The sequence below is a fragment of the Pongo abelii genome, chromosome 1 (assembly GCF_028885655.2).
Source record: "Pongo abelii isolate AG06213 chromosome 1, NHGRI_mPonAbe1-v2.0_pri, whole genome shotgun sequence".
In the NCBI taxonomy this organism is placed as follows: domain Eukaryota; kingdom Metazoa; phylum Chordata; class Mammalia; order Primates; family Hominidae; genus Pongo; species Pongo abelii.
In genome coordinates this window covers 120939016-120956632 of record NC_071985.2, presented here as the reverse complement: position 1 = coordinate 120956632, position 17617 = coordinate 120939016, and the positions used below count along the sequence as shown (strand labels likewise).

At 44.3% G+C, this 17617-nt stretch overlaps 1 protein-coding gene across 2 annotated transcripts in view; it reads right to left on the bottom strand.

Moving 5' to 3' along the window:
• Nucleotides 1-4558: 4558 nt before the first annotated feature.
• Nucleotides 4559-17617, bottom strand: part of KCND3 (potassium voltage-gated channel subfamily D member 3) — a 209124-nt gene continuing 196065 nt past the window's right edge. Inside the window, exons 3-7 of one of the 2 annotated variants that reach the window (XM_002810433.3) lie at nucleotides 11865-11966; nucleotides 11398-11487; nucleotides 9627-9683; nucleotides 8217-8464; nucleotides 4559-7460 (exon numbers count right to left, since the gene is read on the bottom strand). In XM_002810433.3, the coding sequence (XP_002810479.1) occupies nucleotides 7259-7460; nucleotides 8217-8464; nucleotides 9627-9683; nucleotides 11398-11487; nucleotides 11865-11966 (699 nt within the window). In that variant the 3' untranslated portion in view covers nucleotides 4559-7258. The remainder of the gene's footprint in view (nucleotides 7461-8216; nucleotides 8465-9626; nucleotides 9684-11397; nucleotides 11488-11864; nucleotides 11967-17617) is intronic. The other variant, XM_002810434.3, reaches the window with a different exon arrangement.

The following is a 17617-nucleotide window of genomic DNA, read 5'->3' as shown; positions in this document are numbered from 1 at the left end:
GTTAGGAACCATAGAGAGGTTTAAGGTAGATTCACTTGAGAAGGCTCTGTGGTGGTGTGAAAAAGGTACTTGTCCAGGTTGATACTGCTACTACCTACTTTTTAACCTTGTACCAGTCATTTAACCTCTCATGGTCCAGTTTTCTCATCAATAAAATGAAAGTTGGACTAGATTTTTAGGATCCCTTCTAGTTCTATGATTATATGACATATGCTGAAGAAAAAATATTTTCTAGTTCAGGAAAAGGATAATCAAATTTATAAATACAGAAAGCCTTTATAAATTCAAGTAATTTGGATGAAGGCTGATGTGAATTGGTTAAATGTCTGAATTTGTGAATACTTGTAAATCATTACACTTACTGCAACTATTCACGTTAAGCTGTAACTTGAATTAGGCTAGCAATATTAACATGTAGCGAGATATTTGAGAAACCTGCTACTTTGAATAATTCTGACTTAGAATATGAATTATTTTGGATGATTAAAGGTAATATTTTCTAAAGTAGCTTAGGTATTACAGTAATACTTATTAACCTTTTAAAAATGTGGTTTAAAGGCAAAGTTCAGCCCCTGAATACTAAAAATAATTGAACATACAGTACTTGTGGATCACTCTGTATGAGACAAGGGAGTAGTGTGAAGTTTTACGTTTTTTTCCCCTTAAATAAAATCTACATTAGTCTTAAAAATATGTATTTTTGATAACCCTAGCTGACAGAACTCCATCGCAAGGTTATTGACTTATTTTGGCAGAATGTGTTTATTATTTTGCACCTCTGTGCACAAGCACATATGTCTCACTTGACATTCAGTGCGTCTTAATGAAAAAGAACACAAATTGCTCAATGCACATCTGGTTTCCAGTTATTTCTACCCAAAGATTATTTGGTCTGTGGGTCTGCAGTGACACCTAGTGGGTGATAAGGATGTGAGCATCAATGATTAAAATGAATTTCACAGCTAATTTCTAGGGTCTTTGGGCATCATGTATTTGTTTTAATGTTCCATTTCTATTACTGTTTTCATCAATTGGATCTAGTTGTGGGGAAATTAAAAGGATTCTCCTCATTGCCAACGGTGAAACAGACTGCCGGTTGGTCTCATCACCTAAGTCAGAATTGTTAAGTTTGGAACAGATTTCCAAGATAACTAATCCAATCCCCATTTTTTGTTGTTTGTTTTTTTAGAGATGAGGGTCTTACTATGTTCCCTAGGCTGGACTTGAACTCCTGGGCTCAAGGGATCCTCCTACCTTAGCCTCCCAAGTAACTGGAACTATAGGCACATGCCACTATGCTCTAATTCTCCATTTTTAACAGGAGGAAACTAACTGAAGCCAAGAGGGAGTTACCGATGTGAAGTCACAATTCAGTGCTAGAACTTAAACTTGAATCTCCACCATCTGATTCCCAAGCTTTCTACAATACCCCACAGAGCATTTAATTCTGAGTTTTCTTTTTAGTTTGAGAACTTGGTACTCAGCAAAACCAGTACTGATACATAAAGTCAGATTTTCTTTCAATAATATGGGGTCAGTGTTCAAAATAGAGCCATTGATAAATAAAATCAAATGCTTTACCTGTTAGACAGCGAACATCCACAAATACAGCATACAAGCAGGCAAGAACCATCAGCGATATCATAGAGGAGTTGCTTATGTTTACATTGAGGGATGGAGTGGGAAGATTACACTAGGCCTTTAATAACCCTTCTAAGATTCTGTGAGTTTTCTCTAGCAAGGTAGAAAGCCAATCTGTGTTCAAGTTATTCTATTTTCTAGTATATACCAGCACCTTTGGGAGGAAAGGAGGATCAGTATTCAAAGAAACAGTCATTTTAGGGTTTGTGGCACATAATTTGTTTAATCCAGATTGGATACATCAGGTACAGCAGTGGCACACGACTCAGTACTGTAAATGATATACATGTTTTAACATATGCACTACAGTTTCAAAAGAAGACGACAGGAAACTCAAGGGTTTTTTTTTTTTTATAGAAAGTTTTCATGTTTTATCTTCCTGCAGTTTTGTACAGTATATTTCTTCTTTGCCATTGTGATGTTGATAAGCAAAGCCCATTTATTATACGAAAATAGAAAAGAACACACTCGATGTATCTCACGATGACATTAATGGGGGGAAGGGTGTGACCTCTAAGGAAAACATTACATTGGAATGTCTGATTATCAAAAATATACCATCCCTCCCACCTCCCAGGTTTGTAAAATAGTCCATTGGTCCAAGGAGCCCCCCAGGACTTGGGTCAGTGCCCTACACTGGTTAGAGTGACATCATCCAGTGTAGTTGAGTAACCTGCTAAGATAAATGTCATTCCCACACTTGAGAAAAAACACAGAACATTCTGAATAGAAAACAAGACTTAAAAGGAACCCCTTTAAAGCTGTTTAATTTTCTGATAGCCACTTTCTCTTAGTTTTAATGATGCTCTTCATGGTGCTGTTTGGGCTCCGAGGGTCATTGGTCATAACAATGTTTTTCCTTCATCTAGTCATTTTAAAGCTTGCAAATAATGAGATTTCATTAGGAAATCAGAAAGAAAATAAAAGTTTGTCATGGTTACCATGCCAAGTAGTGTAGAAAAGAAATGAATATTGCCTTAAGTTCACAGCATTGGAATATTTTTGCCTTATAGTTACTTGGTAATTGAAGTGGGAGACTGGAAAACTGGAATTCATTAGTAACCTCAAAATCTAGTGTTAGCTCAATTTTCAACCACTTCCTCTGCAAAACTTAAGGAAAAACTCTTAAGTACATAATGTCCCAATGTACATTTTCCTTGTCTACAATCTAATAAGTGATATCCTGAACTGTAGGAATCATATTTTGAAAACTGGATAAAATCATCAGCATATCCACAAGTTGACGTTTTTGTTAATCATAGATCGGCATTAACTGTCAACTTTAAGTTCTGTTCAAATTCTGTGTGATTGTAAACTAATGTGTTCAACTGTCACTGAGAATATCTATTGGTCTTTTGAAAGGGAGTCTATGCAGTTAGTCCTGAGCTTGGCACTAGTTATGAAAATAGGAGATGAAGGAGAAATAGTACAGAGTTTGTTTCTAGAGATCTTGGTTCACGGTGGTTCTGAATTGAATACTTCCCTCCCTCAAGTCACCACCCTGGAAATCCAGGTATTAAAAATATAAGCAAGCCTCAGAGCAGTGCAATATAATGTGGAGGAAAAATCCTAGGACAAGATGTCTTAAGTCCTGGATTGCAATAATGGTTATGCCACTAACTTGCCATGTGAACTTGGATAAATCATTCAGTTTCTTTCTACATGTTTTCCCCTCTCTGAATCAAGGATTTAGCTACTTTACCTACTACCATCACAGACTGTCATAAGGACCACAAGGAGTATAAAAGGTATGCTTCAAAATGTCATTGTCTTAGTCTTCTCTTCATTGAGAAGAGAAAATATTTGACTAAAAAAAATTGACTCCTCACTTGTTCACTGATTTCTGACAAAATTGATAGTCCATAGATGGTTCTACCCAGAGAATGGTGGTTTCCAAAGTATGGTTTGTATTGGTACAGTCAGGTGATTTCCAAGGGCTGTGTCCAAGTAGTATTGACCTATAAGTATTCACATATAAGACTATGTCTCCAATTACAGTATGGATTCTTTGATGGATCTTCTCCAAAGCATCACTGCTCTCAGAGGCAGTGGGTGTGGTAGAAAACGCATTAGACTAATAGCCAAAAGACTTGTGTTCTGGTCTCAGCTCTGTCATTAAATAACTGCATGACCTTGAACAAGTCATTTAATTTCTCTGGGTCTCAGTTTTCTATACTATAAAATGAATTATATATTCTTAAATATTTTCTAGTTCTGATATGCTCTTAATACTACATTTTCTAGGTTCACATTCATTTGAGATTTGAATGTAACTGTTAGGTTTGTTTGTTTGTTTGTTTTGCCCTCCGCCTCCTAATGCTGAGTGGGACTGAATGGAATAGGTGGTTTTGGGAATCTTTTATTATGTCAGAGTGGTTCATGAACTATGAAAGCTCAAGGGTCATGGCTATTGGCCCCCAGAAAATCCTGATATCCTGGTTTTTCAGTCACTGTCCAATGAGTTAGACTTATGAAACCGATTCAGCATACTTTGGACCTTGTGTTTTCTTACAGTACCCTTTAGCAGTGTCATCTGGCTGTGTTCTGTAGTGTAGATGAGCCATTTTCCAAAGGTTGACATTTTTTGGACCGGAAGTGAGCTGACTCTTTTCTCTGGCTAAGGCTACAGTGGAGGATGGAGAAAAAGGGGATGGTCTAATGGTCTTTTAGGAAGTGGCATGACGTGGGCTCTGAACGTGAAGTGGAAGGAACACAAAACGTTCTGTTGATTAGGACCAATAAAAAAACATGGGAAATTGCTTGGGACATGATATTAAACATTTATTAATTTTTGTGGGAACCAGTAAAATGTTCTCTTGGTGCCCTATCAAACAGATCCTTTGTTGAATCTGTCATTATTCTAACACTGTAATGATCTGTTCTTAAATTCATCACAGGAAGTTTGTATGTGTGTGCAACCATGTTCTAATTTACCTCCTTTTTTTTTTCTTTTCTTTTCTTTTTTTTTTTTTTTGAGATGGAGTCTTGCTCTGTCGCCTGGGCTGGAGTGCAGTGGTGCAATCACGGCTCACTGCAACCTCCGCCTCCCGGGTTTAAGCATTCCTCCCCCTCAGCCTTCCAAGTAGCTGGGATTACAGGGGCTCACCACCATGCCTGGCTAATTTTTGTATTTTTAGTAGAGATGGGGTTTCACCATGTTGGCCAAGTTGGTCTTCAACTCCTGACTTCAGGTGATCTGTTTGCCTCAGCCTCCCAAAGTGCTGGGATTACAGGTGTGAGCCACCGCACCCAGCCCTATTTACCTCTTTATCTCTTACCCCAGTCAGATCTTATGAAGTATAACTAAGATACTTAGACACTCATAATTTTGCTCTAGTACTCATTTTTTTTTTAAGAGAAAAATTCTTTTCTAGTCCTTTGCCTGCCTTCTAAGTGAAGTTTAGCTTGGTCTTCTAATGAGATATGTATATGAAGTGAATTGATTTAAGTATGTATTCTCTGATGTGTTTAGGTTGGTTGTGTGTATACACATGTACTCTGTAGTTGTAAAGCTTTTCTGCCGCCTTAGTCTGTAAGCTCAGAGGGCAAGAACCACTCCATTCCCACATTAGGGGACCCAGAGAAAGAACTCAGCCTGTGGTCAATGAGGATAAGCATAAGGAGATAAAGATAGAAAGAAGGCTCCCTCTCCTCTGCCTTCTGCCTGCATTCTGGTTAGGTGCCACCTCGAAACCTTTTGAGCCTACAGGGTCAATCGAGCTGGGGTCATAGGGAAGCCCACGAAGGGTGTTTTTAGGTTCCTGGCTAGTGAAACTCATTTAGATGGCTGTGGTGGGGAGAGAAATTCTTGGCCTACAATTAAACAGCTAACCACTAAGCCGTAGGATGGATAAGCAGCTCCCGAGGAGCTCATGTATTTCAGAGCCCAGGCTACAGAGACTGCAGCAAGGTGGCTGGGTGTTGGTAAGGGCAGGAAAGGACTTGTCCCTAACCCTGAGGCCCACCTACTCTGCTATAAGCAGTGAACAATGGTTAGGAGGATTCCAGAAATGCTGCCCCCAGCTCCACCAGGGTGCAAACTAGTTGAACAGATATGTTGTCCAGGTGTTCAAGAAATAATCTTCACTCCTTTGCTTGCACAGAGGTGATCAGGCTTCTCCCCCATTTCAGCATCTTCAGGGAGATCAGGCTGAAGCCTCTTCAGACATCAAGGCATCTTTCATAGCAGGTAAGAATCATCTAGAATCTCTTACTTGCTTTTGCTTTGAAGCATTTTTCTTGAGGCACACAGGCTTACCCTTCTACAGCCTCTGTGTGGGAGTTGCCTCTGGTTTGATATAAATCAGAGGAATCTTGGTCCCCGTACCACTGCCCTCTCTGGAGGAAACTACTTCCGGGGCCTCTTGGAAGGGCTCTGGATGAGCTTTATGGTAGGTCTTGAAGGAAGGGTCCATAGCAAGGTGCCATAATGACCGGCTGAGGCTGCAAGCCCTGGGTCCTTCCGTTTTCCCCTCACTGGCACATACCAGAGTTGACCGCATCACAGGTGTTGGTGATTTGCCTTTTCAAGATTCCAGTGTGATAAATCTGTTCATTCCCTTTCTTTCCCAGAAACTGAAACTGCAAACACCAGTGGTTCCAACCCCAAAGGAACAGTCTACCTCTGTTCTGTGAGGTAGACTTCCTTACCCCTAAACTCTCCCAATTTTTGCTTCACTCTTTCCTCCTCTGCAGTTGCATTCACACAGATAGAACTCCCAGGCACAAGTCTGTTGTGTGAGGCAGTGATGAAGAAGGCTTTACTGATGTGTTTCAGGATCATTGGGATCCAGGTAGAGACAGATGGCTGGACACAGAAACAGCCAGGGGTAAGCAGAGAGGTACAGAGACAAGGAAGACAGGGACAGACAAAGGGTAAGGATTGCCGTGTGGTCACTTGGCAGCTCTGCACAGGTCAGCTGGGCAGTGGGGGCCCAGGCTCAGTTGACCTCACCCACCTGGGGGAATGGAGAGAGAACTCAGCAATAACTGACTTCTTAGCCTAAAAGCTCTTGCTATAAAAGGAGAAAAAAAAAATCCCTCACAAAATGCATTGTTTTGGTTCAAAGGTGTTGGGTCCATGGAGAAAAACATTTCACAAAAATCCGTTGGTGTTTTTGTTTTCCACCTTTTCCCATGAATAAATATTATCCATTAAGAGCCTTGAAAAAGGTGCTTAAATACACAGTGTTATATTTTCTTCCTGTTTTGCTTGTGACAACTTGGCCTCTTTGCTGCTCTTGGTCTTGTATTTTCCTCACTGGGGTCTCCAGAAACGATTGTTATTTGGTCTGAGTCTGAGGCTCCTCCATCCAGGCCCTGTCCTGGCACATAGCCTACATCCCCCGGCCCATCCCCAAACCCCCCACCCTCCCTCCCTTCCTCTGGCCCCAGTGAGATGCAGTATCACAGGGCTATGTCCACGCTAGCAGCGTGAACCTCAGGTGCCCCTTTGCTACCTCTTTTTCCTTCCAGGCACAAGTCTCAGTGCTAGGGGTACAATGGGGCAGGCAGAAATAGTGGGGAAAGGGGGGAGGGAGTGGTCCCAGTGGCCACCCACCAACATGCCAGTCCCCTTCATTCCCCACTACCCCCTCTGGCCCTCTGTCCAGTGGTTTTACAAGGCGGAGACCTTGACAACATTGCTGGCTATGGAAGGAATGTTCGTGTTGGGGCCTGGGCTGGCAGGGGGTGGTCGACTTTCCCCCTCTGGGGTTAGCGCTGGGGGAGTGGGGATGCTGATGATGGCTGTGGTGATCTGGGATGTTTTGCAGTTTGGTCTCAGTCCGTCGTCTGCTTTCAAATTAAGGCTGGAGCGACTGGGATAGAAAAGAGTGAGTTGATGATGGTTCCTGCTGGCCAGCGTCCCAAAGCTTCCTTGACCCCCTACATTTCTTGCTCGTGGTAACTAGGAGGATATTTTGTTGTGCCTCTATCTCTGCCTTTTGTAATCAACTTGTAATTATCCATTCTAATTATTATTCCCAAACTACTAGCAATTACCAAGTTGTGTATAGTAGGCTTTGAATTGCAGAGTGTACATCACCCCCGCCAGTGATTGTTTACCTATCATTTGTGGCATTTGGCATTTGCATTCCCTGAATTCTCTGCAACCCATTTGGAGGTAGTGGGAAGTGGCCTAAATATAAGCAGAGAGGGAGGGAAAAGTCAGTCTCTGGGATTCAAATCAGCCTAGGATAAGCCGTGAGTAACACAGATATGAAAACTGTTTCTTGAGAAAATGGTTGGTCCATTCCTTGTACCAGATCAGGTCATTTTTGTGTATCTAGAGACACATTATTTTATATGTATATATATAATTATTTTTAAAGTTTTTTTTTTTTCTTTTTTTCCGTGTTACCTATTTTCAGCCTAAACTGCTATAGTACCTACTCCAACAGCTTATGAAGGGCCTTTGGGTTTCCTTGCAAGGAAAGGAGGAAGGTAGAGGGGCTTATGCATTAGATAAGGGGAGCGGCTAGAGGATCCTCAAGGTTCTCCTAATGCTGCGATTGTCTAATTCTGTGAATGGGATGATTCGAGCCTTTGTGGGTGATGGGATGGAAGCCACCCACCTGGTTGTGAGGGAGGGCTGCTCACTGCCCTGGATGTGGATCGTGCTGAGCTCTTGCATGCTGCGCAGGCGAGTAGCTGGCAGGTTAGAATTGGGCAGGTGTGTGGTCTTCTTACTACGACGGGAGCAGCAGGTGGTAGTGAGGCCTGGGTGGCTGGACAGTGAGGGACTTCTTGTGGATGGGTAGTTCTGCATTGAACTCTCCATGCAGTTCTGCTCAAACATCTGCTCATCAATAAACTCGTGGTTCTGCGGGAGGCAGAAGGAGAAGAAGTAGGAAAAGGAGGTAGGGAGGAGAGAGTTAAGCCCCTATATGCTGTATGGCTGCCTGTCTCTGTTCTGGACCTTGAAGGAAGGGCTCCCAGCTGCCCAGATCACAGATAAGCATTCAGGAGGGGTGATGTCCCATGGGCATCCAATGAGGACAGAAAGAGAATCATATTGGCAGCCCTGGCCATCAGCTCAAAGGGTAGGGACTGCAGTTGTGAAATCATGATGTGACATATACTTCACCTATAGCTTTGAGCTGAAGGGACATAGAGGACACAGAGGAATTGAATGGCATCATCACAGCTAGAAGCAAAGACTTTACTTTCCCGGCTTTGTACAAGATCTGCCAGAGGTGGCAGATAAGGAGTCACTGACTGTGGGAAGTGGGTATGTTAGGTTGTCTTTCCTGGATTTAATAGGTAAGGGTGTGACAAAAACTTTTAAACATGGGGTCATTTACAGAATTGGGGGAGCACTGATCCTGAAGGCCAGTGGGGCAAACTGTCAGGGATAGGGTTTCTTTTAATTATTTTTTTCCCCACCTGATTATGGGATATGAGTCCTTAATATACCTGGAGGCATAGGATTCCCTAGGTCAAGTGTAAGCATGGGAAGGGATTGCTAACTGTCTCCTGACTGGAGGCCATTGGGATGGGGTATAGCTGAACCCAGGATAACTAAAAAATGGCTGTTTGGCCAAGGTGACTACAAATCTATGGCATTGATGGTCTGGCTAAGGCTGCCAGAGTGAGGAGAAAGTCTGAAGAGAAATGGCATGAAAACAGAGTTCAGGGAAAGACCAGCCTGGCGGCAAATACCAGGAGTCCCCACGGAGCTGGGATGTGGCACAGACAGATGTGGCACATGGAGACTCACAGGATACCAGCATTGGTGCCATGTTCCACCACCCCTTCCACGCCCCTGGGGAGGTCCAAAGAGGGAACTAGAAAGACAGTTGGGTGGTTCAGCACAAGAAACTGGAAGCCTGAGCTGGTGCTGGGTGTGACAGCAGAGGTAGGAGGAGCCCCAGAAGAATCAGCAGCACATGCACAGAACCAGGCCGGGGGGTGAAAAGGGGAGAATCCACAGACTCAGAATTATCAGAGAGAAAAACATCAATTGAATTTTTAAAAAGTTATACCTTGATGGTGGAGGTTCGTACAGATAACAGGGGATCATCCACAAGATAGGACAACCCCTACAGGACAACATGCCAACAGAAGATAAAAACACCATTGATTGTACATTCCAGCATTCCCAAGCCAGTTTTGACATTCAATCTCTTGATCCCGGCATTCCACCCTTTGAGTCAAACATTCCACCCCTCATTCCCAGCATTCTGCCCCCTTCCTCCCAACATTCCACCCTTTAGCCCCAACAGGACCCTGCTCAACCCCAACATTCACTCCTTCTCTCCCAACATTCTGCCTCTCCTGTCCCAACATTCCTCCCCTAAAATCCAGCATTCCAGAGCTTTAATCCCAATATCTCACCCCCACAATCCAACATTCTTTCCCTCAAATTCAGCATTCCATCCCTTCAATGCCAGCATTCCATCTCTCAATTCTAAAATCTCATTTCTTTAATGCCAACATTCCAGCCCTTCAAACCCAAATATTTTCACCCATATCCTTTCAATTTACACATTCCACCCAGCACATGCAACTTGGAAAGGGCAGTTGGGTCCGGGCCTATCCCTTTGGCAAGCTCAGAGTCTTTGAGAGAAAGTCTAGATATGAATATATGTTTTTGATGATAAATCCTGTAACTAGGGTTTGCAGAGCACCTTCCCATTTTGGAAGTCCTTATTGGGTTCAACTGTTATCCACAGTGTCCACATTTGGCTCAGATAGAGTCATCGAAGCCAGGCATGGTGGTCTGTACCTGTAGTTCCAACTACTTGGGAGGCTGAGGTGGGAGGATCACTTGAGGCCAGGAGTTTTAAGACCAGCCTGGGCAACATAGCAAGATCCTGTCCCTGCAGCCCCGCACCCCCCTCCCCACCAAAAAAAAAAAGGAGTCATCTAACATTTATTCTCTCTACATCTGGGAGGCCAGGATATGGAACATCTAGAATTAGGAAGTTCCTTCCTTAGGGTAATAAGCCCTGACTATAGACTCTTTGGGGAAGAGGTTCTAGAAAGGAGCAGGAAGGCTTTCACTTTGTTTCTCCTTGGCTTTTCTACCCTGACCTCTCTTCCCTGTCTACTATTCCTAGCAGTTTCTGCCAAGGGTCCAGGGTTGGCCCCACTGCCCTTCCTTTCAGTCTGATGGTTAGGCACAAGCATCATTCCACACTCCAGCTGTGGCACCCTAAACCATGGCTCTGTTTTAACAATCAGCCTGTTAGCATCTGGACTCCCTGAGAACCACAGGGTGACTGGGCAGGGGTGGGGGTGGGGGGGGCGGTACTTCTGAATCCTAGTTGGAGAAATACATGCACTGCCTCCTTCACACGCTGTCTGCAGGAGGATGTAGGGAGCCAAGGGGCCCACAGGCTGCATCAACCCAGCCCCAGAGGTGAGACAGAAATCAACACTCTTTTCTACTGTCCTATATAAATTCAGCCCAAGCTTTGAAGGGTGATGCCCGTCAGAACTGAGAAACTGATAGGCAGACCCCTAAGTCCTCAGTAATCAAGAAATGGGCTGTGGAGACGAGTGCAGGAGTGTGTGGGAGGCTGGGGGAATGGCCTCCTCAATGCTCCTGCAGGACAGAGCTGGTCTCCCCCCCTGGTGACCTTGCCCCACTCCTCAGGGTCTTCCACCTGAGGGCCAGTAGATCCCATCACTACCTTTTGGATCTGAAGGGGACAGACTTTGACTTCTGGCCCAGAGTGAAGATGTGAGTACAGCCTTAGAAAAGGGTCAGGGTCAGCGATGAAAAGGAGGTGGCAATGGGCTGGGACTCACAGTGGTTTTTTCCAGGCAGTGCAGCAGGTGATGATGCTGGCTCTCGATGAGTGAGGTGGTCTTGCCCATGTGCTCCTCTTCTGGGGTGCCCTAGTAAAAAAAGAAGAGAGATTGAGTAAAAAGTTGGTGGCTCTTCCCCTCTCCAGCTCCTTCATTTCTCCACTAAAGGTCAAAGGGAAATAGAATAATCAAATTTTTTTTTATTTGACCAAATTTCAGGGTCAGCATTGAATATGCTAACCTTTGGGCTCAGGGGCCCTTGGTCTAAACCTGGTTTAGAGGTAGTGGTGATAATCCTATGGAAGTGGTGTGTGAATGGGGGGCTGCTACCTGGGGAAAGTTTGGAAACATGTCCTCCTTGGGGTTCATATTGGGGCTCTGGGGTGGGAGTGCTGGTGTCCCAGGAAAGAGAAAACAAGCCCATCTGCCCCTTTACATTCCCCAGCCCAGGTCCTCTAGGCACCTACCGTCAGCTCCAGCGCCTCGTTGAGGAGCCCGTTGCGCTTGCTGTGCAGGTATGCATTCGAACTGCCTGTTTTGGCCACACGGATCCTGGCAAGGCGGGCCTTCTGTGATTGGCAGAAATAATAAAAGAATGAGGCAGACCATGATACAAAAAGACAGCAAGGCTGGTGAAGCTGTGAGGCTGGCTTCCCAGGTGACACCTGATGAAGGGGATGAGGCTGTTTCTTTCCAACCTCATGCATCTCCAGTTACAGACCCAGGGACTGGGTCTGAGACGTTGTGTACCCACTTTGTATAGCTTGGTTGGGTCAGAATTCCCAGGAGTCTCCACTCATCTCTCCAGCCCGGGTATAATCCTGGCAGGAGAAATATCACTCATCCAGGCTCTCTTCTCCCAAAGGTTTCATGACCTTTATCTACTCAGTATTGCAAAATGCCATGTGCTATTCAGTTGTGCTACTCAGTTTTCTTATCTCTAACTAAACTGCAAACTCCTTAGAGGAGTGTATGTGATAGCTGCCCTGATTCTCCTCTAGGGTCCAGTACAATTTTCTGCATATCATAGGTCCCCAAGTATTAGTTAATTATGAGAAAAGCAAGGAGTGTGCCTATGTGCTCTTCAATGCTTCTTAACTCCTCTGCAATTTTTTTCTTAGCACTTATTACTAAGGAAATATATGTTTTATATATTTATCTTGATACCTTCTCTTTCTCTTCCACTAAAATGTAAATTCCTTGAGGGCAGGAGTTTTTGCCTTGTTTACTGAGGTACCCCCAGTAAACAGTAGGTTCTCAATTTTTAAAGTTAATAAACACATTTACAATTGTATTTCTGTCTTTGGGAGTGGATTCATGCATGTATATGGTCTTTTTTTTTTTTTGAGACGGAGTCTCGCTGTCACCCAGGCTGGTCTGCAGTGGCGCGATCTCAGCAACCTCTGCCTCCTGGGTCCAAGCAATTCTCCTGCCTCAGCCTCCCGAGTAGCTGGGATTACAGGCACCCACCAACACGCTCAGCTAATTTTTGTATTTTTAGTAGAGATGGGGTTTCACCATGTTGGCCAGGCTGATCTCAAACTCCTGACCTCAGGTGATCCGCCCGCCTTGGCCTCCCAAAGTGCTCGGATTACAGGCATGAGCCACCGCGCCTGACCACATGTATATGTTAATATATGTTTATTTTGCTGCGCATGACAGTGGGAATGAGTATAGGTACATATGAGAGTTGACCAGGTGTGCGTAAGAAGGGAGGATGGGACACATTTCTATACACTACTTGGCTTTAACTAGGACAACTGAAACTCTCCCCAGCTCCAACCTGGGAAGCCTTCAGCAGAGAAGGTCCACTGCAGGAGGGCTGCATGGTATCAAGCTCATCTCTCCTGCTTGCACAGGGAGAAGCTGAACACATTACATATGCTGGCTGCCCTTCTCCTTCCTAATGACTGTGATCATTGTCACTATGACAGTAGCACAGCCAAAGAGAGAGGACTAAGGAATGAGACTGAGAGAGGGAGAAGGGACTGGGTAGAGGTTTCTTGCTAGTTTAAAAAAAATGCAGCTTGAGGTTTAGGCTCTGTAGATCTATTTACAACCCCAGGTGCTTGCTACTGGAAGCAGAACAGCCCACAAGGATAGCAGACCCATCCTGGAGTAGAAGGTCCCTCCTCCTGGCTCTGAGCAAGTCCACATGTGACTTCAGCACGGACCCTAAGCAGGAAAAGAGTCCTAGGGAAATTGTGGCAATTTCCACTTCTTGTCACCCTTTCCCCAAGTGTCCTGCTGGGCTGGTTCATCTGCTAAAAGGAGGCCACAGTCTCAGGGGTTCAGGTGGTCAACAGAAGCACAAAGGACGTATATCTCTTGCTTCCTGGGAAGTATCTCCGTGCAGAAACAATTCAACTCCCTTCCCAGGCTTCTAAATGTGGGGAAGGGGCCAGGACTTGAGCCTGAAAGATCTTCCTTTAAGTCTGAGGAAGACTGCTCCTCTTGATGGAGGAGAGAATAAAAAGGGGAACCTGGGAGAGAAAGGATGATGGCAAATCAGCCCTATCATTCCTCCTCTCTACAAGCAGAGAACATTGATTAGGGGGCCAGGACAGTTCTACTCCATGGGAATCCTGCTCCCCTTGGCTAGATATTTACATTCAAGCAAGTTCCTCATCATTTGAGGATGTGGCTGCAATTGCTTTAGGTGAGTGCTGGGTGTTGAGAGTTTCATATGGAAATCCAATTGTGTCAAGCTTATTATAGTCTTATATAATTTGATTGCACCACTTGGAGCCAGACCGTTCTTGTATCTGGGGTCTGTCTTCATTAGTTTCTAGAGATGAAAGATTCTCCTGTTCTTCTTTGTGGCACTTCTTTTAATCATATCTTACCCTGGGCTCTATTAAAGCAATAGATTGTCATATCAAATGTACTAGATCATTTAATCTCTTCCCACACAGGACAAAGAGGTTTGCAGTGGATTTACAGAACCATACCCAGCATATGAAATTTGGTGGGGCTCTATGGCTTGGTTTTGAGCTCTTGGGGGCTAGGGCATGTGGCTTATGCCTATTTTTATCTCTAACATCCAACACAGGGTTTCACACTGAACAGGTGCTCAAGCAAAGTTTATGATGGCTGAGGAAAGAAGAAGATCCAATGTAGTTGGCTGGAAGGCCATGCTTATACTGCCACTGTAATGGGCTCAATCCTTGAGTGGATTGGTCAACTTCACCCTCTTCCATGGCCTTAAGAACAATGTGAGAGTTAAAAGAGAGCTTAGAGATCATCCAGACCAATTCAAAGACAAAAAAAAAAAAAAAAAACGAGGATGTGAGGGAAGTGACTTATCCAGGGAAAGGCAGTGCACGATCAAGACTTCAGCTCAGGACCTCCAACTTTCAGATCGAATGCTGCTTCCAGAACATTCTCCTCCTCCTTCCCTGAATTTCCACCATCAGACAAGTCTCGAAATTTAAGCAAAGCCCAGGAGATTGCATTTTCAACAATTGTGGAGACTCCAGGGTTGAAGGAGAGGGGATCTGGAAGGAGAATGCTGCTACCCTAGGTACAGTTGTAGGTACCATCTATGTTCAAGCCAATACTTCTATCACTCCTTGGGAGGCCTCTCACAATTAAGCACTTTCTTCCTGTCTGGCTGATGGGTGCCTTTTAACCATGAGTGTTTCTATCTCTTGCTGTTGGAGAGGCAGAAGGAGGAGAAAGAGAAAGAAATGGAAAGGCCAAAACATGGGCAATTGCATTCTGGGACATTTATTTCAGAAAAATTAAAACTTATGCTCACATAAAAACCTCTACATGATTGTGCACAGTAGATTTATTTGTAATAGCCCAAAACTGAAATCATCCCTGGTGTTTCTCATCAGGCAAATAAACAAACTGGTACATCTGTACCATGGATACTACTCAGCAATAAAAATGAATGGATTACTTATACAGCAACTTGGATGAAAATCCAGGAATCATATAGAATGGAAAAAGCCAATACCCAAAGGTTACCTATTGCATGAATTCATTTATATAACATTTTTGAAATTAAAATATTTATAAATGATGGAAAAATAAATGGTTGCCAGGGGTTAGGGACAAGGCAGGGCTAGGGCAGAAGGTGGGGTTATGAAAGGGCAACCCACGGGATCCTTGTGATGTTGGAACTGTTCAGTCTCTTGACCGTGGCAGTGGATGCATTAACTTATCACTCACACACACACACACCCCCACACACCCACACCAGTCCAAGTAAAACTGGAGATATCTGAATAAGATTGGTAGGTTGTACAATGTCCATATCCTGGTGGTGATATGTAGTACTATTGTTTTGTAAAATGTTACCACTAGGGGAAACTGGTGGACAAACTTTACAAGAGATTGCTCTGTGTTATTTCTTACAACTACATGAGCATCTATAATTATCTCAATAAAACATTTCATTAAAAAAAAGAATATGGGTATGCACCAGAACTGGAGATGGGGACAAAATACCCCAATCCAGATGTTCCTCTCTCCCTGTCCACTGCCAGACCTCCCCTTATCTCCAGTTCACTTGGCTCGGAGGACACAGTATCTAAGGCAAATAGTAATAGACTAATCTTAGTAATAATCCCAAGCAAACCAGTCATGGGAAGAGGATGACGATATAGCTACTATAGCTCCTAAGTATGTGGTCTGGGCTGAGAGCTATCATTAGCTTCCTTCCATCCCATCTCTCCACTTTCCACCAAATTCTCTGGACCTACTTTCCTTGACCCATGGTGACAGACTCAATGCTGGAGCAGCCAGTATTTTTTTTCCCTCTTATAGGAAGCCCAAGGTGACAGACACAGAGCTGAGCAGCCTTGAGGAGAAACAGTATCCAGGCAAGGTGAAAACACTGTAAATATTTACTCTGATTTCAAGGGGAGAGAGAAGAGGGAGAGAGAAAGGGGCAGGGCGGGAGGGAGACCCATCTTTAGCAGCGAGAGGAAGGAAGAAGCCTAAGTTGCTCCTAGATTTTAATCACACAGGATGAGCTTTATAATGTCCTAGGGGAGAGCTGGGAACATGCCTGTAATCCCAGCTACTCTGGAGGCTGAGGTGGGAAGATTCCTGGACCCCAGGAGTTTGACTCCATCCTGGGCAACACAGTGAGACCCCATCTCTAAAATAATAATAATAATAATAAATCAATTCCCAGGTGAAGGAAAGGTAGCTGTAGGAGCCACTGAGAACACAGCTGGAATGGGCTGTCACTGGTGTGTGCACAGCCGTGGGCTAGTGTGTGAGCTGAGGATTCCTGTGAACCTCACCTGCTCTGCCAGAAACCTGTGTCAGCTCTAGCCCCTTGGGGGCAGGGCCACTAGAGGATCCCTGGCCCTTCAGGGTCTCTGGTTCCTGAATGTGGGAAGGAGATCCCAGTTTCTGTGTAACAAATTTAGGCCCTATTCAAATTTGCTGCCTGACTTGAACAGGGAAAGAGGTAAGATTTCCATTTCTGGGATGACTGGCAGGGAACAGGAGGTAGGGAAACCCTGACCTTGGGTGAAGAGGTAGGAGATAGGCGTGTATGGGACAGAAAGGATGACGGACAGAGCCAGAAGATAAATCTTAAGGTGGCAACTTAACAGACCAGGTCAGGATAAATAAAAGCAGAGGCAGAGGGGACAGGAGGGCAAGGAGCCAACCATAAAGGCACACAGAAGGTGATAGGCTGGAGGTGGGAACCAACTGGATTCACTATACAATTATATATAAATTGTTATGTAATAATTATTATACACTTTGGAGCTAGCTTTCATAACCTTTATAGCTTTATGATGGTCGGCATACACAGATCTGTTCTGAAATTCTGGATTTCTTCCTCCATTACGACATTAACTTCCCTTTGAGCCCTTACACCCAAGGCAAGCCCTGCTACCTGGAGGTTATCCCTGCAAGCAGAAGGCCAGTAGCAGGGATTCTGTAGCAAGGAAAGAATCTGGCTGCAATGCATAGGGCCGACCACATAGTACGTGCTCAGTAAATGTTTGTGGAATAATGGATAAAAGAATAAAGTAAGGAGACAAAACCCCAAGCCTCCAAAAGCCAGTCTTTCAACAGTTCTCCTCCTGTCCATTGTCCTCAGAAAGGCTCTGGCCATAACCCCTGGGGGCTGAGATGCTGCTGAAGGGGCACCACAGTTCAGCCCAGATCTGAAGACAATGAAAAACACTGCTTTCCCACTTCCCCAACCCAGATATCCCTCTTCTGAGAGGAAACCTGGGCAAAG